The sequence below is a fragment of the Macrosteles quadrilineatus genome, unplaced genomic scaffold (genome assembly GCF_028750875.1).
Source record: "Macrosteles quadrilineatus isolate MER2022 unplaced genomic scaffold, UCM_ALF_1.0 Scaffold_48__1_contigs__length_938360, whole genome shotgun sequence".
Classification (NCBI taxonomy): Eukaryota; Metazoa; Arthropoda; class Insecta; order Hemiptera; family Cicadellidae; genus Macrosteles; species Macrosteles quadrilineatus.
Window position 1 is genome coordinate 82,511 of NW_026542641.1, and position 26,452 is coordinate 108,962.

The 26,452-nt window shown below is 37.4% G+C and overlaps 1 protein-coding gene across 2 annotated transcripts in view; it reads left to right on the plus strand.

Moving 5' to 3' along the window:
• LOC129005977 (threonylcarbamoyladenosine tRNA methylthiotransferase-like) overlaps nucleotides 1-26,452 on the plus strand; it is a 53,831-nt gene that overhangs the window by 25,759 nt on the left and 1,620 nt on the right. For both annotated transcript variants that reach the window (XM_054435057.1, XM_054435058.1), the window contains exons 6-9: nucleotides 6,738-6,940; nucleotides 9,953-10,098; nucleotides 13,936-14,116; nucleotides 15,233-15,379. In XM_054435057.1, coding sequence (XP_054291032.1) covers nucleotides 6,738-6,940; nucleotides 9,953-10,098; nucleotides 13,936-14,116; nucleotides 15,233-15,379 — 677 coding nt within the window. The remainder of the gene's footprint in view (nucleotides 1-6,737; nucleotides 6,941-9,952; nucleotides 10,099-13,935; nucleotides 14,117-15,232; nucleotides 15,380-26,452) is intronic.

Below are 26,452 nucleotides of genomic sequence, written 5' to 3' on the forward strand. Positions count from 1 at the left end.
TTCTTCAAGGAGCACCATAACGAGAAAACCAGCACGATACTAGACCTTCGGCGACTTCTTCTGCAGTAATCCCCTTTAAAGGATGAACCTCAGGCCACCTAGTGTAACGGTCTATTACTGTAAGACAGTATTTGTATGGACCTGCTGGTGGTAAAGGCCCAATAATGTCAACATGGATGTGCTCAAAACGTGATGATGGTAAAGAAAATGTTCCTAGAGGAGCATGAACATGTCGCGTTACTTTGCAACGTTGGCATCGCTCACAAGTACGAGCCCAATTACGACAATCTTTTTGAATACTTGGCCAGACAAATTGATCTGCTACAAGCTTTGCAGTAGCTTTAATGCCTGGGTGGCTGAGGTCATGTAGCGAATGAAATACCCTCCTCCGTAGTTCAACTGGAATATAAGGTCTTTGGGTCCCTGTTGAAGTGTCACAAAAAATGAATGAGTTTGTTCCAGGGATTTGTATCTTCTTTATTTTGAGAGATGAATTGTTATTGTTTATGAGGTTGATGAGTTCGTCATCTGAGCTTTGTGCTTTGGCGATTAACTCAGGATCCAATGAACATGAAATAGCCTCTACACGTGATAAAGCATCGGCAACAATGTTTTCTGAACCTCCAATGTGTTTTATGTCTGTAGAAAACTCGGAAATGAATGAAAGCTGACGTAGTTGAACAGGTGGAAGTTTCTCACGACATTGATAAAAAGCAAAGATGAGTGGCTTATGATCCGTAAAAATGGTAAATGCCGTGGTTTCCAAAAAATGATGAAAATGCTGTACTGCTTCATACACAGCAAGAAGTTCACGGTAGTACGCCGGCCAAGAGCTTTGCTTTGGTGAAAGTTTCTTAGAGAAGAATCCAAGTGGCTGCCAGGAATTTTAAACAAATTGTTGAAGGCAAGCCCCTACACTAACGTCAGAGGCATCTGTAAACAGTCCAAGAGGGGTGTCATGTTTCGGATGAAATAGGAGTGTCACTGACGACAAACTAGACTTGCAAGCTTGAAACGCTTCCTCAGTCTCTGGGGTCCAAGGCACAGGAAGTGATCCTTTGCTATTTGCACCACCAAGCAGAGAGTGTAAAGTGCTTGGAGTTCTGCGGCTTTAGGTAAGAATCTACGATAGAAATTGATCATACCTAGGAACCGTCGAAGACCACGCATTGTCTTAGGTAGTTGGTACTCCTGAAGAGCAGATATTCGGTCTTGTGGAGGATAGACACCTGATGCTGAAACTTTGTACCCTAAAAACGTCACTTCAGGCATAGCAAAAACACACTTAGACGAGTTTACAATAACGCCATAGGAATGGAGTCTTTTGAACAAAGTCCTAAGATGTTGCTCATGTTCTTCAATTGATCGGGAGGACACTAAAATATCATCAATGTAGCTGAACGTAAAATCTAGGTTTTGGGTTACTTCATCTATGAAACGCTGGAATGTTTGGCCAGCATTACGTAACCCAAAAGTCATGAATGGAAACTCTAAAAGGCCGAATGGAGTTGTGATAGCAGTTTTGCATATGTCATCTGGGTGTACAGGGATTTGTTGGTATGCTTTTACTAGGTCTATGACAGAAAATACGTTACAGCCTGAAAGATTATTTGAAAAATCGTGAATGTGTCGAACAGGATACCTGTCAGGAGTGGTGCGTGCATTCAATGCACGGTAGTCTCCACATGGTCTCCATCCATTTTCTCCTTTCGGCGCCAGATGCAGGGGTGAAGCCCACGGACTGTCTGATGGACGTGCTGTACCACATTTTACCATGTCGGAAAATTCACTCTTTGCAATGCTGAGCTTTTCAGGGGCCAGTCGTCGTGGTCGGCAGAATACAGTAGGTCCTGGAGTCGTGTGTATGTGATGTACTGTCTGGTGCTTCACTTCTCGAGGCAATCCTGGAGGGCGAGTAATTTCGGGGAATTCATGTAAGATTTTAGAGAGGGGAGAAGTAGTGACTACGGATTTTACGCTACTTTGAGTCGTAACGGAAAGTTGTCCTCCTGTAATAAGTCCAGTTTCGGCATCGTGAAGTCGCAACAAACGACAGTCAGGAAGCAAATGGTAGTAACTGAGGAAGTCCGAGCCAATGATTGGAACACTGACATCTGCAACCGTGAACTGCCATGCAAAACTACGGCGTAGGCCTAGGTCCAATGTCATAGAACAGGTTCCGTAAGTCTTGATAGTACTACCGTTGGCGGCACTTAGTTCAAAGTCTGTAGATGTGCGACGGTCTCGTAGAAGACGTTTGTGTTGTATCCGCTAGTGGGTGGGGTGTCCAGAATAAATACTCGGGCGTGATGTTAATTGGGTTCATTTATTAAGCGGATAAGCAAATAAATACAAATTATAATATCTTACTAATACATGACTACGCTAATATCACAGAGAAATCCCCATTATTAAAAGGGTATAATTTAGAGGGAGGGCTACCTACTACTGAACCAAGGGTCGGGCAATGTAAATCTCCTATTAGCCTATCACCACATACCTGCTAATATCAGCGGGAGAATCATGACCAGCTAGTTGTTGGCTGGACCGCGCCTGGACTGATTCTGACTGTAAGTTGGTGGTTCACAAGGACCGACCATATCTAACCTCAAGGTGGTGGGGGTTGTGACGCAAATGCTGGTTTCCAGAATTACCTCAAACCACATTTGGTACTGGATATAATGTTACAAAATCTCAAAGTTAAAAACTACTTTTGGCTGAGCTCCCTGCTCCAGATATAAACGGAATCAAACTGTAAACTAATAAATTAACCCATGTGGATACACAACATTCGCCCCTTCTTTCTAAAAGTGAGACCACACTCAAGTGGTCTAACTTTTACCAAAAATAAAGAATTTTGAAAGAACTAATTGTTTTGTTTATGTTAAATGATCCTTGGCCCTTACAATTACAGGAGGTACTCTAAGGGGAATTCTCTGCTTGTCTAAGCATTAAAGCTACACCATAGCAATGTCAAAACAAATATCTAAAATATTCTATGGTTAAAGTATATTCATATTTGATACGAAATTACAACAACAAAGTCACAACAGAGATACAGGCTTATCATTGACCGGCTTCCCGCAGTGATAACGCCTGCGGTGGCACACGCCGCCTCAGTGAAACAGTTGGACATCTACAACTGTATGCACAGTGAAATGATGAATCATAATTTTGATTTAAATGTAAATTAACAAATCCAATATGATAAAAATAGAAATAATTAATACTTTGCCTGATCTCATAAGCGACTATCTCTGCTAAATATTACCTAAATGTCCTAACATATACACAATAAACCACACGACAATGATAATGTTATTAATTATGTTATTAAAATTGGCAAATGATTAAGCAAAATGCAATATATTTTTTTTTTACATAAAACAATACGAATACCAGTTAACACACTATAAGACGCTAATAAACTTTTCCATCTACAAAATGCATCTCTTCTCTTCCCCGCTTAACATAGCGCATCCTATCCCACTTCTGACACCAAATGTTGTATCCGCTAGTGGGTGGGGTGTCCAGAATAAATACTCGGGCGTGATGTTAATTGGGTTCATTTATTAAGCGGATAAGCAAATAAATACAAATTATAATATCTTACTAATACATGACTACGCTAATATCACAGAGAAATCCCCATTATTAAAAGGGTATAATTTAGAGGGAGGGCTACCTACTACTGAACCAAGGGTCGGGCAATGTAAATCTCCTATTAGCCTATCACCACATACCTGCTAATATCAGCGGGAGAATCATGACCAGCTAGTTGTTGGCTGGACCGCGCCTGGACTGATTCTGACTGTAAGTTGGTGGTTCACAAGGACCGACCATATCTAACCTCAAGGTGGTGGGGGTTGTGACGCAAATGCTGGTTTCCAGAATTACCTCAAACCACATTTGGTACTGGATATAATGTTACAAAATCTCAAAGTTAAAAACTACTTTTGGCTGAGCTCCCTGCTCCAGATATAAACGGAATCAAACTGTAAACTAATAAATTAACCCATGTGGATACACAACATTTGGGATAACATGAAACGTCAGAGCCGGTGTCGATCAAGAACCGGAGAATCGACTTTTGATCTGAGACAAAAATTCTGCGGCTGGGTGCTTGACAGTCAGTCGCCGCTGTTACTGGCCGTCCTTGGAGTTTCCCGCGTAAGAGCAAGGAGAAATATATTTTGACGCGTGCTCACCAAATTTAGCATGATACCAGCAGATATGGGTTGTAGATCTGTGCTGATCTTTATTCGTATTCTGTGATGTTTTCTTGTCATGTATGGTCGAATGATTGTGTCGGAGGGATACTTCGAGAGCGTCAATCCTCTGCGTCAGTCTCGCAATAGCAGCAGTGAGGTCGTCAATAGACTGTTTGTGTTCACGAGATGTCGTAGCATTTACAGATACTTGTGGTGTTCTTGTAGAAACTTCAATGACTTTATCGGCTATGTCTGCAAGTTTATCAAGTGGAAGTTCATTTTGAGCTGTGATAATCGCTTGAACGTTAACAGGGAGACGACGTAGCCAGAGTGCTCGAAGGATGTTATCCTGTAGTTGGGCTGGACCGATCAGAGTACTTAGGTGGCGTAAGAACTGCGATGGCTTGCGATCTCCGATATCTTCATCGCTGATCAACTGGCGAACGCATTCTTCTTCACTAGTTGACAGTCTCTCAATTAGCTTCGAACGAAGTACTGCGTAACGATTTGTTGCAGGCGGATTTGTGATGATGTCCTCTACTTCCACTGCGTAACGTGTTTCAAGCTGAGAAACGACGTAGTGGAACCGAGTGTCATCACTTGTGATGCCTGAGATGGCGAACTGGGAATCTACCTGAGCAAACCATAGGATAGGTCGTTCGGCCCAGAATGGTGGAAGCTTTACTGCAACTCGATTCACTGATACATTACCAGGGTCGTTGCGTTGCTGAACGTTGGTGGATAGTTCATCTTGTTGCTCTCGTAGATTCGCCAATTGAGCTTCGATTTCTTCTAGCGACATTGGTAATATTGATGAAGGAATGTCGTGCTTCTTGTTGTCGTTGTTCGGGGTCACCAATATATAAGGTGTGTAATCTGTATGAAATAATATCACCACTATATGAACGAATATTTTGATAAGTTTTATTTACAAAAGAATGAAGAAGTGTGTTGAATCATAACATAGTCAAAACTAAACATTTTAACAATCTAGCAACAGCTGTAACATAATAAATATTAAAATAAAGTGCAAGACCAAAGGCATCACAGCTGTGGCTAAGTTGACGCCACATCTCCATTGACCTAGCCTCATGCGTCTCAAACCTCATGGACCTAAACATTAAAAAGTGTGTAGCCATATCGTTTAGCAAGAAGAAGTCTCAGCTTCAGTTCGTCTATAGCCTGGGTCAATCTAATCTTGCAAGGGTTAATGAAGTGAGGGATTTAGGTGTGACCTTAACCTCCTCCCTGTCATGGGAACGTCACATTACCTCTAGTTGCAGAAAAGCCCTTCAAGCCCTGGGTTTTGTTCTTCGAAGCTCCAAACATTTCCAAGACGTTTCTCTACTCAAAACCCTGTTCCTGGCCTTCGTATTGCCACACCTGGAGTTTGGCTGTTGTGTTTGGTCACCTCACCAAGACTATCTCAAGACGGAACTTCATATGGTTGTTAATCACTTCTTGAGAGTGGTCGGTGTGAGGTTGGGCTACAACTACAGAGAGGTACCCATCCAAGACATCTCTGTGGCCCTTCGTATCCTTCCATTGGAGTCCAGACGTGAGATCCAGGACATCTTGCTTATTTACAAACTGGTCAATGGCTTCATCGACTGTCCCGGACTTCTCAAACTTCTGAACTTTAGGGCGGGTAGATCTTCAAGATCCAAGGACCTCTTCTCTCGTGAGCATCTCAGCACCAACTATCATCTCTTCAGCCCATTGCCCAGAGCCTAACGTCTCGTCAATGCTCTACCTGATGAGATTGACCTTTTTAATATGTCGCTGGCTTCTTTCAGGAAAAGTGTGGTGATTTCGAAGTGGTGAAGTGAAGATCATTCTGTGTTTTGTGCCTGCGCCTCTCTGTTTACTAAAATTTCTCAACTGCCCTTTCTGGCTTTGTTTTATTATCACGGCAGTATGGCTCGCATATTTTCTGTTATGTTTGGTTTGTTTCTTACTTGTTTTGTTTCATGCATAATTTTTGTTTCTGTTATTACACCCAAATTCATTATCTAATTATTTTCTTGAATTAGAGATCGTTTATGTGAACTTAGTCCTGTTTGTTAACTTGTATTAATTGTAGCTATTTATTGTTGTATTTGTATTTATTGTTCAATTATTGTTATCTTGTAGCTTGTTACTGATCTAAATAGTTTCTCATTTTGCATCTAAATTTATCATAATCTTAATTATCATATGTATTGGTGTCAGTCGTTGGAATAATAAAATAAAAAATAAAATAAAATAAAAATAGCCTATTGTATGACATGTACTTAATGGCAATAAACTATTTGATTTTGAATTTGGTTTAATAGTGTTTCAGAAAAATTATACCAAAATGTTTGAAGATTGTAAATATTAACTGTACCCATCCAACACGACATCAGAAGAAATTGAAATTGACTCGACATAGGCTTTTATTCTATGAAAATTGTCTCAAATAATACTTAACTCGTCTATAATGTTGACCCATTACACCGGATAATTGGGAGTTTACTATAAACTAAATTATTCTGTGATTTACAGAAGAGATTGTGGAGCGAGCTCGACAGTGTTTCAGCGAAGGTGTGAAGGAGGTCTGGCTGACATCGGAGGACACAGGCACTTATGGACGGGACATCGGCACGTCACTGCCCGAGCTGTTGTGGCGTCTGGTGGAGGTTATACCTGAGGACTGTATGTTGAGAGTGGGGATGACCAACCCTCCATACATCCTGGAACATCTGGAGGTTGGTTAGAGTAATTTTAACATATAAATAATGAACATACTATTTCACAGTCATCACAGTTATTATTACTATGTTATATGGTATCTCTTCCTTTGGAAGAACCTTTAAATAGTATTAAAATCGTATTGGTGGATCTTTTGTAGCTAAACACATCCGTGATTTCATCAGTGTAATATGTTTTTTATTTCAAAAGGCCGTATTTTTTGGGAAGACATATTCTAACTTCAAAGGGAGGTATATCCGTTACAGTATAAGTTTGATTTTTCCTGTTACGTCGCGTCAGTTCATATCGTACTTCTGTGCAAATGAATGAACCCTCTATCATAGTTTTGAGAAATTGATTGTGGGGTTGCTGTTAAAGCTGGAATTCCTTGACATGGGGGATGTCAGTTAGTTGCCTCAGCCTTATCAATAACATAAAGTTGTCAATAATCTCTCTATGGAATGTTAGGTGTAGTGGAATACTTGAAGTGAAGTTGGCTTTTGTTCTTGAAATGTTAGGGGCCTCCTAGTTCATATGGTCTTGTGGCTTCATTGGCAACAAATAATGCAAATTACATAGCAATGGGACATTTCCAAAAAGCAAAAATGCTGTAAATTGGCTGTTACGTATATATTGACTTTTACATATTGTTAATCAACGTATCTTATAAAGGATTATGTAATCTAGTTTAAAAGGAATATGACCTTTCTGTCATGACAGGTGCTGCTTAAATAGTATTTTCTCTTTGTACCATATTTTACAGCCAAGCCCAAAATGTAGTGTTATTTTCATTAATGTTACCAACCCAGTGTTCCAAAGTCCGTAATATATGCAGGTGCAAATAATTTGTCAAGATGGGTACCATTTTAGGCAAGGTTTCTATGTAGGGGTTTTATTAGATACGATAAGAGCAAATATTTCTACATAAATATTTGATATGTGTAGAATAATATGATAAAATGTAGGCAAAAGTGGTGAAAAAGGAAGACACCAACCCGTACAATAGATATAAGATAGTTCAATAAGAAATAATTTAAGAATTGCTGTGATAAAATAATTTATCACTGATTTCGTAATGGAGCGTTATATTGCAAAACATGACATGATAAAGAAGAAAATCAATTTTAAAATCGGAAAATAGCATTGCAAATACATTTGGGAGAATTCAGTAACTCCCAATAAATGAGTGTTGTTTGAAATACAATTTAAAAATGAACAGCTGTTTCATTAAAAAGCATTATTCACATGGCCAAAATGTAAACAACTCTGTGGAGGGATCTTTAAAGGCTTCTGGGGCAGAGTCCTAAGGGAATTTGCTTAGTTTTTCTTTTGATAACTCATCTACAGACCAAGGCCTTTCTTTGGATACCCCTATCAAGTTTCTACGCCCAGCCGTTCTCTCAAATTATTGGGGACAAAGTTTCCAATTAAATATCTCGTATTTAGATTCCCCCATGTTAATCTTATGGGAGAAACTCCAACTTTGATGGCCTGTGGGACAAAGCCTGAGGATTTTTATTACAGGAATTGGTGAAAGGGGGCGTCTACACAATAAATACTTTATTTTGACACGTCGTTTGTAAAAATCCATCCAGTATTAACGGAGGAGTAGTGTTTTGTAGAAATCGCCTTCACGTATTATATATAAGGATTCTGCTCAAAATACAGAACAATGATAACAAAGACAAACATCAACACATCTTCTAACCAAACAGTGCATACCTGTGGCCGCAGTAGTTACAAAATACACAACAATGATAACAAAGACAAACATCAACGCATCTTCTAACCAAACAGTGCATACCTGTGGCCACAGTAGTTACAAAATGCACAACAATGATAACAAAGACAAACATCAACGCATCTTCTAACCAAACAGTGCATACCTGTGGCCGCAGTAGTTACAAAATACACAACAATGATAACAAAGACAAACATCAACGCATCTTCTAACCAAACAGTGCATACCTGTGGCCGCAGTAGTTACAAAATACACAACAATGATAACAAAGACAAACATCAACGCATCTTCTAACCAAACAGTGCATATACCTGTGGCCGCAGTAGTTACAAAATACACAACAATGATAACAAAGACAAACATCAACGCATCTTCTAACCAAACAGTGCATATACCTGTGGCCGCAGTAGTTACAAAATACACAACAATGATAACAAAGACAAACATCAACGCATCTTCTAACCAAACAGTGCATATACCTGTGGCCGCAGTAGTTACAAAATACACAACAATGATAACAAAGACAAACATCAACGCATCTTCTAACCAATTAGTGCATACCTGTGGCCGCAGTAGTTACAAAATATTTAATTTTATGTTATGTTATATGTCTTAATGTTCTTGTGTGTGTTAATTGGCTTGACGACCTCAATATGAGTGCAGCTTGTTATTCTTGACAAGGATCTGAGAAATTATCGTCACCCACCATTACAGGAGGAGGTTAAGAAATGACTAGATAAAATCAAGGTTAACCTCTTGTTTATGCGTCATTATTGTATTATTTTTTATTACAATAATGCTGCATAAGCATTTAAAAAAGGCTTGTCCACAGCATTTCTTGTTATACCAATGTATTGTCCCTCCTTATCTTGACTCAGTGAGGCAGTGTAAAATGAATTAAATTATTATTGATTGTTTAAAATGTTAATATGCTTCCGCAGTCACAAGGAGGAACACTACAACGGCCCAATCTAAATGCCGGACTGTGTTTTTTCCTCACAAATGAATTGCTGAAAGCCCAGTCTCGATATGAGAACAACAACATCTTGCAAGAACAAGATTTTCATTTTTTCCATACAAGTGTTAAAATGTATTGAGTGTTTACACAACTGGTGAAACAATTTGAATTTATTGAAACAGCTGGTCCTTGTGAAACTATTTTAATTTATTATCAGACAACTAATAGGAAAGCAAAACTGGTAATACAATTTTAGCCTATTGACACAATTAGCAGAACTATTTAAATCAGGAAAATGATAAACCTTCATCACAGTGTTTTAATTTACAGGAGATGGCAAGAATATTGAGTCACCCGAGAGTTTATGCTTTCCTTCATGTTCCGGTGCAATCAGGAAGTGACTCTGTGTTGGGTGATATGAAGAGAGAGTATTGTCGTATTGACTTTGAAAAAGTTGTTGACTTTCTACGGCTAAAGTAAGTAGGAAAAACAGTTATTACTTTTATTTGAGGATAATAAAATTTTTAATTTTATGTTTACAGTCCGACCAAACGCGTGCACGCACCGTGACTGTACAGAAATAAATGTAATGTGTTTTTCTACGTGTGTTCAGTGTTTTATGTTTTAAATTAATGACGAATCTGAGAAGAGGATAATCTGAGGATGTGGCAGTCGCCACGAAACATGTAGTTGTCTATCTACCAACACTAAACGGATATTGTAAGGTAACAATAATAATTTAATTTAATAATAGAAAATTATAAAATTGTCTGTTTCTTCAGACGCAGCAGTTAGTGACGTCAGCAGTTAGTGACGTCAAACGGCACCTGAGAAATCTTCCGTGTGCCCCACCGATCCTCTTCACTCAGTACATTTATAAAAATGATCAAGTCACTCGTCTCTGACAGACTGAAAATATCAAATAAAAACATAGTAGGCCTATTATCTCGAAATAAAATCCCACATTAAACACTTAATTTAAAATTAAAACACATTTCACTGTAGCCTGGTATAGCCTATTTGGCCTTTCTTTATAAACTCACATTTTCTAGGTTAAGTTACAATTCAAACTGTAGTTGTCATGTTTCTGCCACCAGATTGAAAATTGCACAATCAAAATCACAAACAGAATATGTTTATTTTACTTTCTATTAAACTTCCACTAACAAAATCAATTTTAAGTTACAAATTCACATCAAAGTAAAAACATTCAAAACTGACGTTGACATAACTTCACTCCAATCCATTGTTTTGTTTTGTTCTTGTTGTTGCTATGCGTCACCATCTTTATCTCTCTCTCTCTCTTTCTCTCTAGTCGGTCTGCTCCTGCTGTCTGCTTCTGCTTTGTTTTCCCATCAAACAGCTGTTTTGCAGGGCTGACGTTGCCATATTTATCATTACACCATTATGGTGAATGTCGGCAAAATTATCATAAAATTGTTATAGCTTTTATTTTGTAAAAAAGGTAATAGTTTGACTAATTTAAATCATGTTTATGTAAACTCATTAGAAAATTATACTTATAGTTTGTTTACGCCAATACCACAGTTGTAAAAGTACAAAAATTATCGTCCATCTGGCAACACTGAGTTTAAAGTGGAACTGATCTTTTCTTTCTGCCATTTGCCTAGACCCAATGAGATTGCGTCATTCAGATGCATCGATGTTCCTTGCAGTAACTTATCGGTTTGTAAAACTAAACACCAATACCGATTAATTTGAAAAAATATTATGCTACAATAGGTTATTTTTATTTGTTGTATATCTATATTTTGGTATAAAATATTTTTATGGCAGTTCAAACTAAATCTGATACTGTACTTTATAATATCTTCAAGAATCGTCTGCCATTGTTAGGCCTACTAGTCACGAGACTCCCTTGTTGACTATCGACTATTGCAATTCGATAGATTCATTCAATGCTTTATTTCAACTTACTGTATCGTTATCGAGACGTATTGTTGACTGTTGTAGGAAAGTGAAAGTCTGTTGTTAGTAGTAGTAGTCCTCTTGCTAGCTCTGCCGAATGACGATGGGTGTTTGTTGAACATTTGGTTTACGCTGGTCTAACCTATATGAGGTTAGATAGTTGTTTTTTGTAGGAATGGGGATAAATAAGGCATCAACACAAAACAAAATATAATTTATTAAATATGGATGTAGAAAATCGTGAATTGGCACTATTTATAACTACTCGACTCGAAATTTTCGAGTAGTAATTACTACTCGACTCGAGGTCGAGTATTTGAAAAAACTCGAGTAATTACTCAAAGGTCGAGTACTCGCCCACCCCTAGTACCCAATGCGTTTCGTTGAATTGAAAAATAAATAACAGAAATTAAATTATACAGCTGATCAAAATGTAAAAATATATGTTCTTCATAAGGATAACATGGGAACTTTAAAAGCCACTGGGGCAGAGCCCAAGGGACTTTTTCAAAAATGTTTGCAAATCTACGCAACACGCTCTTTACAATGAAACGTCAATGGATAAAATCGGTTAAGAAATGGCAGAGGAGTTCAACCGACAAAGTTTCATGTAGCGTATGAATTATATAGATTAGTAAATTTGTGACAGCAAAAGGCAGTCTAGGATCGATGTTTTTTTTATATGAACTTGTTTTAAGTGTGTGGCGAATGCGAGTAGGCCTATAGGAGTTCGGTATTTCATTCACTGATCCCTCACACCCCTTGCCAGTACTGGCGTTGCGTTTGATTGATTACTTTACTTACTAGTACTAGACAATAATTAGATATTAGGTAAAGACATTAATTAAATTAATGTATGAGTAGGTCTATTTAGTTTCACATTTAAGTCAGTCGTGTAGAATTAATTAGAATTCATTCCTACTACTGGAACGTCAGTTATTAATAATAATATACTGTTACCTTCTAACGTTTCAAAATGGTGTGGTCATACGACGCGTTTTGTCAACACAGTGACATCATCAGGTGATCCGCTATCGCTTCGTCTTGAACATTAACACAAAACACATATCATGAACACATAATTTTTACATTTAAGGACCGATCGGTATTGTCGTCGCTGTGGCCACAACTCGCGTACGCACGTGATTCAAAAAAACCTTACTGGTACCAATACCTTTGAAATGTGTCTTTGTGTCGGCTACCTATATCTGTCTGTTTTATTTGTTAATAGGCCTACATAAAATGAAATGGCACAGGGTGTCGACCGACCTGGAAAACCGGGAATTTTGCGTGATTTTTTTTTAAGCGGGAAAAACCGGGATTCATGCAGGAATTTTCAATTCGCCGCGATCTCGCCTGAAAATGACATTTCAGTGACCGCAGGAGACGACGGAGACGTTTCCGTGATCGCGAGAAACGACAATGACGTTTCCGTAACTGCAGAAGACGATGTTGATGTCCAAATGGCCGTGGGATAATTGAGAGATTTCGCCACGATTGGACATGACGACGATGGTGTTTCGGTGACTGCGGGAGATGACAATGACGTTTCCGTGACCGCGGGAGACAACGATGACGTTTCTGTGATCACGGGTGACGATGATGATGACCAAACGGCCGCGTGACTTTTTAGAAAATTTGATGATAACTTTTCTGTGATTGTGGGAGACAATTATAACGTTTCTGTTATCGCTGAACAATATCAGGATTTTGTCATGACGACGGTAGACAGTGGTGATGTTTTCGTTAGCACTAAAACAGCATTACTGGAGTTGGCACAAAATCGTGTTGGAAAATTTAGTATGAAAATTACAACCTGAACTACCTGGAATTACTCATGAATTTTTTCTGTTTGGCCTGGTGGACACCCTGGGCAATTACTCTATTATCAAGGCAAAGTAAGGACTACTAATCTAACTCATATTATTTAAAAAGTAAAACCTCAGTAACTCGACACCCGATAATTCAACAGTTAACAGCTGACCAGGTATTTCTAGCTAGCTTTGTATTACTAGTCCGAGCGACTTTTCAAGCAAATTTTTCAGAACATTTAGTTTTATTGTTGAATATTTGACATTTCTTAAAAGATTGTTTACTCAATATGCAAGTAATACTCATGTAAGAAATAAATGTTTATGTACAAATTAGTCTGTTTTGTGTGCATTTATTAAAACCCATTAACAATTTCTATGTTCTGGATGACTCGACAACCTCTGGGTCCACAAATTGTCGAGTTAGTGAGGATTTACTGTAAATTAGATCTGATATTTTCATAATTTACGAGCGGTTTCAGAGTCCATAACGTTCAAATATATACAAACTTCCTCTTTTATAAATATAGATTTAACAATAGAACATAACATAACCATTCACTATCTTTGCAGAGTACCTGGAATCACCATAGCTACGGACATAATCTGTGGATTTCCCACTGAAACAGAGAGTGACTTTGAGGAGACTATGAGTCTTTGTGACAAATATCGCTTCCCTTCGCTGTTTATCAACCAGTTTTTCCCTCGGCCTGGTACTCCAGCCGCTAGGCTTCCAAGAATACCAACAGACCAGGTGAGATGGTAACATATGTGTTTTAAAATATGATTTGAGGAATAGGTTAACTATTGTTAAACTAGAAGGTGTCATATGTAAAAAATATTTACGTACGGGGAATTGACCACTCCATTGCTGCATTAGCTCCATTGCATAGATTCAGGTGCTTGTATTGGCTAATTGACTGCCAACCCTCTGTGGCTGGTATACTTTAGAAGGGGATTAGCACGATTCTAAAACGATTTCTCTCGTTCTTCTACCAGAGAATCAATTTGGTGGAATGTATAGTTGGGTTTATTCATAAACCCATACCATTTCAGATTCCAATATTTTTAGTTAATACATGTTATAAATATTTCATCAAAAAAGTAAAGTAACCTTTTTTCAGAATTTTATAAGTCTAGACGTATGGCTCTAAACTAAGTGTTATTATCACATTATGTCTGTTATCCACAACAATGAGTGTTTAAGAATAATGTTTTTAGGAAAAAGCATTTAGCTTGGATTAAATAAATAAATATAGGATGGAGAGGACACAGCTAACTCACCTGATAAAAGGTTGCAGACGAGTCAAAGAACACATAAAATCACACACATAATATACTTAATATTTCGCCTCTTTCAGAGGCTTCTTCAGAAGTAGGCCTAGATGGTAGTTACAAAACCTTTGTAATTGTTTTGTTTTGCTGTGTCCTCTCCATCCTATAATTATTTGTTTAAGAATAATGTGAACTTAACCTAAAATGCCCAGGAAATAAATAACATTAACTTTTAATGGTAGTTAAAACTTTGGTACAAGCTTAGGTGACTATAAAACAACTTAAATTCAATTTAGATACCTTTCAACTTGTTTCACGCATATCGATTTATAAAACAAATAATATCCAAAGGCCTATGATAATATAATATTGGTAATTATTCCTATACTCCTCATGCTTAACATCTTGGTTGCCGTTTTATAAGGTTCATTACATTGCATAATATATTTTTATTTTGATCTTTTGTGATCGTGGTTAATCCACTTGTGGATAATTGAGAGTCTACTGTGTACACTTTTGTCGAGTGTACTGTCCTGTGTCTGTGTGTGTATTGAACACTTGGTGTGATATTGATGAGTTTGTTGACTATTGACAGGTGAAGCAGAGAACCAAGAGGTTATCGGAGTTGTTTCAGTCGTATGAGCCGTACTCTCACAAACTTGGCACGAGACAACGGATCTTGATTACTGAAGAGGCATTTGACGGGAAAAATCTTGTCGGCCACAATAAGTATTATGAACAGGTTTGTTGGTTTTGTCAAAGAATGGTTCTAGGCCAGGATTTTTATTTGTAAAGTGAAGGGATAGCAGTATAGACTAACCAACACAAGTAGACTTCTCATCCCATTGTAAATTTCAGGGTGTCTAGTAGTCGGGAAAATCGGGAATTAGTATTGAATTTCAAAATGGTCTTGAAAAGTCAGGATTTAGTCTTAAATTTGATTTCAATGCAGGGCCGGATTTCCCAATAGGCCCGGTAGGCCCGGGCCTATGGGCGCAAGCTCCCAGAGGGCGCACGGCCGAGAGAAAACATATTTTTTAATATCTAAAAATAAAACAAATAACCATTGCTTAACATATTTTGCGAGTTGATGTAAAAAAAAAACTCTTGCCAACAAAGCATTATAATTTTTAAATTCATTAGAAGAAATAACTGTTAGAAAAATATAAACAGTTTTTCAACATTACGCATCAATTTCGTTACAACATTGATAACGAACATTGGTTATATGGGAGTAGGCTGTAGGGATGTTGTCGAGCGCCCGAGCAGTACGCATCGTATTGCCACTGTAGGCCTACTCTTTGCACTGCCACTATGCTGGCTCAACGCCACTGATCGGAGTGATTAGGGGCGTATGCGTGTTAGACTAGACACCGTTACCACCCTTACCTCACAAAAAGAAAATGTATTAACTAATCTTTTGATCAGTTTACAGCAACCTGCAAGGTCAAGTTAAAATATATAATAAGTTTTGAATATTTAAAATACGATAAGTTTATCTTTAAAATTCAATAACGAAAAAAATATCTGAGTTTGCAACAGGTTTTAGAAAAATAAAATCCCCTCCAAAGCACCATTTGGTGTCATTTCCTCCTCAGCTCAGACCTGAGGATAATTATGGTTGGCCGGACTATTGCTTTGCAAATATAATCTGGATGCAGTACCACCATAGATTAGCCATAAACTCAAGTCGACTTGTTATCATATTGTTAATCCTAAATATTGTTTTTCATGTCTAGTTCATATATGTTGGTGACACTGGAAGTTAGTTTTAACGTAATTTTGTTTCTATTAATTTAGGGATAGTTCGATGTTGTCGTTGTGAGTGTTTTAGTTTCTTGTAATATAACCAGGGAACGACCTATTGTTTATGATTAGATCGTTTTATTTTGGACAAACTAGGTTTAAAAAACATATAACTTAAATAAAAAGAATTGTTTTCAGCTAATCCCTAAGGATGACAAATCTACTAAAGGCCTATGGTTAACCTATGGTATCACGGACTGTTATGGAGTTCACGTTTTGGGGTCTGAAATTGGAATCAATGGACATGCTATTTTTTGCAGAAATGCTCTGTGGGTTGGATTGTTTTGTTTCAGTCCCACAAGCGTGAGCATTTGCTAAAAGCATAAAATTGCCAAAAGTGTTTAAGACGGCATTTTGTTAAGGCTAACCAAGACAATTCTTCAAAAAACTTGCAATGATAACATTCCGACGAGGAGTGGTGTTCAAGCAATTAACATAGGCCTCTAGGCATGATATAGTTTTTAATAAAGGTTTGTGAGAAAGAAACTGTGACCAGAACAGGGGGCGGAAAAATTATTTCCAAAATGCTAAATCCGGCCCTTCTTCAATGTCGGGAATTTTCATGATTTTGCCGCGATCGTCGTCTTGCGTTTACGTAACCGCGAAAGCCAATGATGATGATGTCTACACGGCCTCGGGAAATGTTCACGATTTAGCTGCGATAGTGGCAAATTTTGATTCAATGTTGATTCAAGAATCAAGCCAGGCCAAAAAAATATTTATTCTTCAAAAAAGAGCTGTAAGATTAATGGCCAGAGTCTCCCGTAGAACACATTGTAAAGATTTATTTATTAATTTTAAAATTTTAACTTTTTTTAGCTCTTATATTTACAAATTGGCATTAATGGTTAAAAGTGATTTCGACACATTCATGGACTGTCAACAATCTCATCCACATAACACAAGATTCAAAAATATTATAAAACTAGTTCAACATAGGCTTAAAATCTTTCATTTATCCCCTCAGTATATGGGGCCAAATATTTACAATAAATTACCCGCTGGGATTAAAAATATTGCCTCATTCTCTAAATTTAAACTATCTTTAATAAATTTCCTTTTGGAGAGGGCATTTTACTCGTTAGAAGAATATCTGGAAAATGAGTATATTTGAAAGACATTGCTTCTCCTATAGGTTTGTAGCTTATTATTTGCTTTATTTCTTTTGTAAGCTATTTTATTATTTAAAATGTAGTATAGTATTTTAGAGGTGTGCGGATAGTGAAATTTCATTTCGGATCGGATAGTTGAGGCTCTGTTCGGATCGGATTGGATATTGGGAGGTTCGGATTCGGATATTTTCGGATTCGGATAATTCGGCGCGGTTAATAATAAGCTGCATATGTATTTCTATAAAACAATGTAAAGCTGTGTAAATAAACTTAAATGACGATTTTGAACTATAGAATTTCAAATTAGCCAAGTTCACAGTTTTCTCTCTCTTGAAAATCACAATTCACAACATTCATTTTCAAAAGTTGGTTGCTTGAATTAAGTACACTAGCAGCCGAAATCTTCACACAACACCTTAGCTCAGCAGGACTGATGTCAAACGTTTGTGCTTGTTTACTACTTGAGGTTATGTTTTATCTTGTTTCCTGGTTCTCACAAGCCAAGGAGTTCGATCTCAAGTTTATTTTCACATTGTATTTCCTTACGTTTTTGGAACGGATTATTGGCCTTAAGTGGCATTTTGTGGGTTTGCCAAGTTTAGAAAACATCACTAATGCACTAAGATGGGCTCTAGCTCACGATTTGATGTTGGGCAATTAAATTAGACTTTATAACTGTGTAAAAGGTGTGTATCCCTGAATTTATAAATTGCATTCTACACTTATTCACTGCCAAACATAATTGAGTAGAACCTTGATGAACCGAGAATTACACTAGCCTACATAACTTCATTACCCCAAGTAAAATACCAAGATCATTTTTATAATTGTATTTGAATCGTATAATCTTAGTTTGTTAAAAATGGATTGTATGTTCAACAATAATTGCAGTCCATTATTGTTAAGCAGTATGGTCCCAAATTATTGTTTTTGATTTTGAAACATCACAGTTCATTTGACAAAATTATAGTTGAAGCAGCCCAATGTCAAGTCACGCTTGTGCAATAGTTTGTTTACAAGCTTTCTCCAGACCACGGGGGAGGGGAGGGTCTGATAGGGTCTGATAAGCCGTCTATTGTTCACCCCCAAGAAGGTCGACGCTCATTAGTGCCGCTCGGCTGCACTCAGTGGGGAACCCAATACCACAAATCAATCTTTTAAATGAATACAAATATTTGGTAATGAATGTTTTATTAATATTCACCTTGAAATTTCAATAAATTTGGTGTAAAATTTGACAAAAAACGGCCATTTTGACCGATTATTAATACAGTACCAAATATCAATAAAGTAGTACATTCATTGGTAATTAAATAATAGGTAAAAATTAACCGATTTTCGTCAAGTTTTACCCCCCTGCTGTGCGCTATGTCACAAAAGCTGATAACGACATGGGTGATTAGTAACCATGGCAACTTGTTGAATGCGTGAGAAGGGAAACCCAAGAAATAGAAGAACAAAGAGAAAGAATGACGTTGTTATCTTTATACCCTTTTTACAATTTCCGTTATTGTTATCTTTATGTAAGATTTTATGATTTTGTTTTATAGGTTTATAAAATAATTCTTTTTAACTACGGGAATATCAATTTATAATTTATCAACGTGCTTCTCTTCTGAATCAGCAATACCGGATGCATAATAAAGGTCAATGACCTAAAACATCACGATTGTGCAATATTGTATTTTGATGTTGAAATTAAAATCACTTCAAAAGTTTGTATATATCCATGGTCCCTATAGTTTAATCATTTAATATGTACACAATCAATGCTAAAAAATCGTGCTTAGTTCTAACTTTATTTTTTATTATTCAAAGTTTCTACACAGTAAGACAATCCAAAGTCAAACCGGGCAATGAATACCCAAAAAACAACGTATCTTGTCCTGTGATTGGAATACCACTCGCCGGCCAGTCCTTTAGGTTTAGGGAAGTAGTGCACGTCTATATATAGCTTCAAGGTCTTACCCACCCCTTCCCCCTCCGGTCCTACTTGACTCACTACCCGCGCTCCTTTCGAGGTCATTGCCCAACCCCTCCCACCCTTCTATTGTGTTGCCTTTATATTGTTTCTATTCTGACATTTTTTTGGGAAACATTAAATCTATTGTTTACGTAACATCACAGTAGTAGGCTAGATTTTTCAACTTTGAAACAGTACTGTAAAAAAAACTATTACGCAGCGCCCCTAGTATCAGGAGCGAGACAAGCACGAGTTGACTTTCATTTGACCATGGTAGTTCTTTTCTGCTTTATGTCTGTTCGTTCCAGACGAATCTAAACGTAAAGCAAAACAGCCGATAACGACTAAACTAGTTATCAGTATTGCATCATACGGCTTCTTTGCCGTTTGCTGTTAGGTTGTTGGAAACGTATTGCTGTAATTTTGTCCTGGGAAACTAATGGTGGCTATGGAGATTTAGTTTTCTGTCCAAAACGTCAAAATATATTGTCTATCCGAAAAAGTCGGATATATAACGGATAGTGTCGGACAACGAATTTGGACCCGGTTCGGATACGGATATCCGAACCGAACCGAATCCGACCCGATTTTTCGGATATCCGCACACCTCTAGTATTAGTATTAGACTTTGTGACAAATCATCTGTCAAGAGAATTGATGTAATGTGATGATGTTTAATAAATAAATAAATAAATAGTGGACGACAACGATGACGTTTCCGAAACCGCGGGAGACGACGATGACGTTTCCGAAACCGCGGGAGACGACGATGACCTTTCTGTGACCGCTGGGGATGACGATAACATTACCGTGACCGCGGGAGACGATAATAACGTTTCCGTGACCACGAGAGACGACGATGACGTTTCCGTGACCGCAGGAGATGATGATGACGTTTATTTATTCATTACATCATTCGACAGGACATAAAGTCATATACAGGATAATACTAAAACTAAGAAATAACAAGAAAAGTCTTACTAAATTATTAATCTAACTTAATGTCCCTATTTAAATAACATGTTGTTTTTAACCAGGTCTTCAGGGTGGATCTGAACTGTGTATTACAATCAATATTTTTTATGCGGAGTGGTAACTTATTGTTAACTTTTGGGCCTATATATTGGGGAGATAAATGAAATTTCTCTAATCTATGGGTTTCAGGCTTAATATAACTCTTAAATCTAGTGTGATGGGAATGAATGGGTTGGGTTATGAATGAGGACAGATTGTCTTTAACCCAATTTGAAATTTCTAAAATATAGTGATCATAAAATGTTAAAACTGAAAATGTTTGAAAAAGACTTTTACAAGGAGTTCTACGAGGAACTCGCCCAATAATTCTAATTGCTTTTTGTTGAAGTTTGAATATTTTGTTGGGAGTGGCATGAGTTTCCCCAAACCAGAATACTATATGTCATTATTGAAGAAAAATAAGCATGATAAACTATAAGCTGAGTCTTTAAGTTAACAGCTTGTCTGATTGCGCGAAGAGAGAAAATATAGCGGTTTAATCGTTTGATCAAATTAAAAACTTGTGATTTACAGTTAAGATTTTCATTGACAGTTAGTTATACCTAAAAAATTCACATTTTGCTGCAGTGGCATTTTAGATTTTGATGTTGTAATTTTATCTGTTTTATATTAATTATTATTAGAACTAAACTGTATAAGCTGAGTTTTATCATCATTCATAACCAACCCATTCACCTGGAACCAGTCTCTGAGAGCTTGTACCTCCCTACCCTGTCGAGTGTGTGCCGCAGGGAGTCGATACTGGGTGCCGTACATAGCACCATTGTATCGTCTGCATACTGAAAGAGTTCCATATTTGAGACTTTGAGGTAGGTCATTAACATAGATTATGAACATACTAGGGCCCAGTATCGACCCCTGAGGCACACCACATGGTACATTTCCCCAAGTTGAATAAACAGTTTCATTATTTTTTGTTAATTTAGTTCTCTGAAACCAATTGGAAAGATAAGATGAAAATAAATTAATTTCTTTGCCTTTAATACCAATTTTTTTAAATTCACCAATGAGGATGTCGTGATCAACGCAATCAAAGGCCCGGGACAGATCACAGAGAACACCAGCTGCTCTCTGAGATCCATCTAGAGCCCGTGTGATGCAGTTAACCATTCTTCTACAAATAAATAAATGAAAAACAAACAACAATAAAAAAAAATTTAACAGGTGGCAGTTGTGTGCTCCGTATTCTTTTGAAGATTTTTTCTACCCATCAAAGTCATAATGAATACATTAATCAAATCAAATCAAATCATTCTTCTTTTTGTAATATTATTAAGAATAATACAATGGTGTCAATAAAAACACAATAATATAACTTGTAACTAGTAGGCTACAAGAGTTTTTTTTTCTTTTTGCTTAACAATATCATGAAAAATGTATTGCAAGTTAATGGTTCAGATCGGATTCAAGGAATTCCTTCAAGGAGTAGGCAGGTCTGTCTATCAGCCACTTGTGAAGTTGTGTTTTCAGCGGTTTTCCCTTCAGTGACTTCAGTGATGGTGGTAGGCTATTGTGGACTTTGCGGCCAGTGTAGGATGGTTTTCTGGCGTACTGCGTGGTATGATGTACTGGCAGAATGAAGTCGTTTCCTCGCCTGGTGTTGTAAGCGTGAAAATTTGCGCTTTTTGACAGATCAGACTCACTCACCAGAAGGACTACTGCTTTGATGTAAAGATTTACAACAGTTAGAATACCAAGCGATCTGAAAGCTTCCCTGCAGCTACCTGAGGGTTGAAGGTTGGCAAGTATACGTATGGCTTTTTTCTGCAGCTTCAATACTCTGTTAAGGTTGCTTTCAGTAGTCCCACCCCAGACAACAAGACCATATTGTATATGCCACTCCATTAAAGCATGGTACGCTGTTTTTGCTGATAATAAGTCACCAATCCATCTAATTCTTCTCACCACGTATACACCAGTGCTGAGTTTCTTACAAAGATCATCGATGTGATTGTTCCAGGTAAGGCCAGTATCTAGTGTAATTCCTAATAATTTGAAATTTTGTACAGTTTTCACATCTGTTAGGTCAGCTATTTGCTCTGTTTTACGGCTGAAATTAATTCGAACAGTTTTTGTATGGTTGAGGGCCAGATCATTTTGTTTGCAGTAGATTTTTGCTCTGGTGAGTGTGGTGAGAGAGTCTGTGTTCAGCTGTTCTGCACTGTTGTTGTGTAAGAGGATAGTAGTATCGTCTGCGTACATGATACATTCAGACGTACTGTTTTCCTTGATCATGATAGGGAAGTCATTTGTAAATAGAACTTACAAGACAGGGCCAAGCACAGACCCTTGTGGTACTCCTCTCTTGACCGGGTGTGGCTCTGATATGTATGTTTTCTTCCTTCCATTGGATGATTCTTGAGTTTCGACAACCTGCGTTCGTCCGTGAAGGTAGTTAGCAAACCATGCATTCGCCCTGCCTTTAATTCCAAGGGATGCTAGGTTTTTTGTAATTAGCTTGTGGCCCAGACAATCAAATGCCTTGCTGTAGTCAAGCATTACTGCTGAGACATGTTTGCGTTCTTCTAGCTGGTCGATGATGAACTCAACAATATTTGTAACTGCACTTGATGTGGACCTTCCCTTAATGAATCCATGTTGGTTTTGGCTGATGAGTTTTTCTTCTGCAAAAAAAAACCATTAATTGGGTTAGAACAATTTTTTCAATTACTTGGAGAATACGGATATGAATGAAATAGGGCGGTAGTTTTCAACATCTGTAGCAGAGCCTTTTTTTGTTTAGGGTATATTTTTGAGATCTTCAGCAAGGATGGGAACTGGCTTAGCGAAAAAGATTTATTGATGATAGTTGCTAACGGAATCACAAGTTGATTTGCACAGTGTTTTACAGCTTTAGCTGGGATCTCGTCAATTCCACACGATAGCTTGGGTTTTAAGGTTGCTATGGCGTCTTTTACATCTCTGATGGTTACGGGTTGAAACTGAAATTGACGTGGGTTTGAATCTATGCATGGTGAGTGATTTGAATGTTGATTTGTGGTTAGGGTTTTTTCGCCAATCTGAGAGAAGTAGAGGTTGAGATGGTTTGCTATAGTTTTAGGATTTTCTTCCAGCTGTCCGTCTATTTTTAGTTGAAATTTGTGTTCCAGTGATTGTTTGGTTTTACGCTCAGAGTTTACGACATTCCACAAGGCTTTGGATTTATTTTGTGATTGAGGAATATGGTTGGATATAGCTTTTTGTTGAAGATTTCTCAATTTTAGGTCATAATCTTTTTTTCTAGCAGTCATGATGGCTTTATCAGCAATAGACCCTGAGATCTGAAATGCTTTCAGGGAGTTCAGATAGATCTCTTTTAAGTGACTCGCCTGTTTGTCACGGTATGCGCTAGGTTTTGTTTTGATAATTAATAACTGTGTAACTTTCCAGTCTCCTGCATAGAGTGGATGAGATTGTCATCCTAGTTAGTTACTAGCTAGTTTGAGTTGTTGTACAACCTGACACTATTCAATGTATATATTGTACAAAATAATGAATATAGAAATTTGATTTGAATTGAATTGAAATGTGAATTTAAAGCAGTACCGTCCGGGTCGTCGGGTCACGTCATATGCACGCTTGAGGCAACCTCTTTTTCAGTAGCCTTGGGAATCGATGTCATAGGACACTATATTACGGCTAAAGCAACAAGAGATGCAAATTTCAAAATATTTTTTAAAAATTACAAAAGAATTTATAGAAAACTAATTAGAGCAGCGAAATCCTATGAAATTAGAAAAAAATTAAAAGCTAGTGACAATATCTCAAAATCAGCATGGGGTGTGATCAACAATATAAAAGGCCAGAAAAATGAAAAACCTATTCATGTAAGAATAAACAGTGGCGTAGTCACAGAACCTTTGATTGTGGCAAACTACCTTAATGATTATTTTTCCCAAGTAGCAATTTCAAATGTGACATCCTTGAGAAATATGCAGCCAGTGATAGGTGATAGCCCCATTATGTCTATGGGACTTTTCCCCGTAACAGAGGAGGAAGTTGCAACTGTCATAAAACAATTACCGTCGAAGAGATCAACAGATGTCGATGGCATGTCTGTGTGGCTTCTCAAGCAACTGTCTGAGCATATATTACGTCCATTGACGGAAGCAGTCAATGCATCTTTTAAGAGTGGGTGTTTCCCTGAAGATCTGAAAAGGGCAAAAATTATTCCAATCTTTAAAAAGGGGGACCCACTCAATGCCAACAACTACCGTCCTATCTCTCTCTTGCCTGTGTTTAGCAAAATCTTTGAAAAACTGTTCTTGATTCAGTTGTTAGCATTCCTCAATCATCACAACATTTTTTCATTTGATCAATTCGGGTTCAGAAGGGGGAAATGTTCAGTGGATGCAGTGCATAGCCTTGGCAGTAAGGTAGTTGAGAATCTGGACAAGCATCACCCGACACTCAGTGTCTTTCTAGATCTTACCAAGGCTTTTGACTGCGTCGACCACAGTATCCTCTTGTCAAAATTAGAACACTACGGTGTTCGAGGTGTTCCGTTGAATTGGATAAAATCTTACCTTTCAAACAGAACTCAACAGGTGCAGGTCTCAAATCATCTTTCAAAACCAGCTCTGTTAAAGTATGGTGTCCCGCAGGGATCCATTCTTGGTCCAATTTTATTTTTAATTTACGTTAACGATCTGTCTTCAGCATCTGGATCTAGCGAATTTTCAGTATGCTGATGATACGACTCTCTGTTGCAGTGCCAACAATCTTCCAAATCTAGAAATCAAAACTTTTGTAGATCTAAATTCATGTGTTCAATTTTTTGAAAACATCAATTTGAAAATAAATTCTCAAAATAGTCCAGTCAAGGAATGAGGTGTAGAGTGCGTGAGCAGGTAACTAAGCGATTCCTTCAGAAACTTGTTCAGGGGGCTTAGGGTGTTAACATACCAAAAGTCCTGACTCCTAGGTGGTGAGCCAGGGGGTGGAGGGGGGAAAAAGGGGGGGGAAAAAGGTACGCATTTTGGGTTTTTTGATTATATCTCGAAAAATATCAACTTTTTGTATACTATAGTAAATTATAAAATTGAAGAAGATTAAATTTTCTACAAGAAAAGTATATAATGTGTTTATTTTGGTTCAACAGATTACGAGTTATAACTTATTTAATTGATATCTTATTAAAATACTCCTTCCATAAGAAATACATGTAAATTAGTATGCGAAATGGGGCGAATCCTATCCGCCCAAAGGAAATATAAATGATATTCTGGAAATCTTGACAAAATTTCCAATAATTTGACACTTTAATCATTAAAATTGATCCAAAATTAAGGCGAGGGCGAGGTAACAAAATGTCGAGTTTTGGTGGTTTTTTATTGGAAATATAAAAAAAAAACTTAAATCATCCCATTTTTAAACGCTCACCCTCGCTTTAATTTTTGACAATATTTCATGATTTAAGTGTCAAATTACTGGAAATTTTGTCAAGATTTCCAGAATATCAGTTATATTTCCTTTGGGCGGATAGGATTCGCCCCATTTCGCATACTAATTTACATGTATTTCTTATGGAAGGAGTATTTTAATAAGATATCAATTAAATAAGTTATAACTCGTAATCTGTTGAGCCAAAATAAACACATTATATACTTTTCTTGTAGAAAATTTAATCTTCTTCAATTTTATAATTTACTATAGTATACAAAAAGTTGATAGTTTTCGAGATATAATCAAAAAACCCAAAATGCGTACCTTTATCCCCCCCTTTTTCCCCCCTCCACCCCCTGGCTCACCACCTAGGAGTCAGGACTTTTGGTATGTTAACACCCTAAGCCCCCTGAACAAGTTTCTGAAGGAATCGCTTAGTTACCTGCTCACGCACTCTACACCTACTTTTGGATCATTCATTGACTGGACTAAAAAACAAATTTCATCCGTTTTT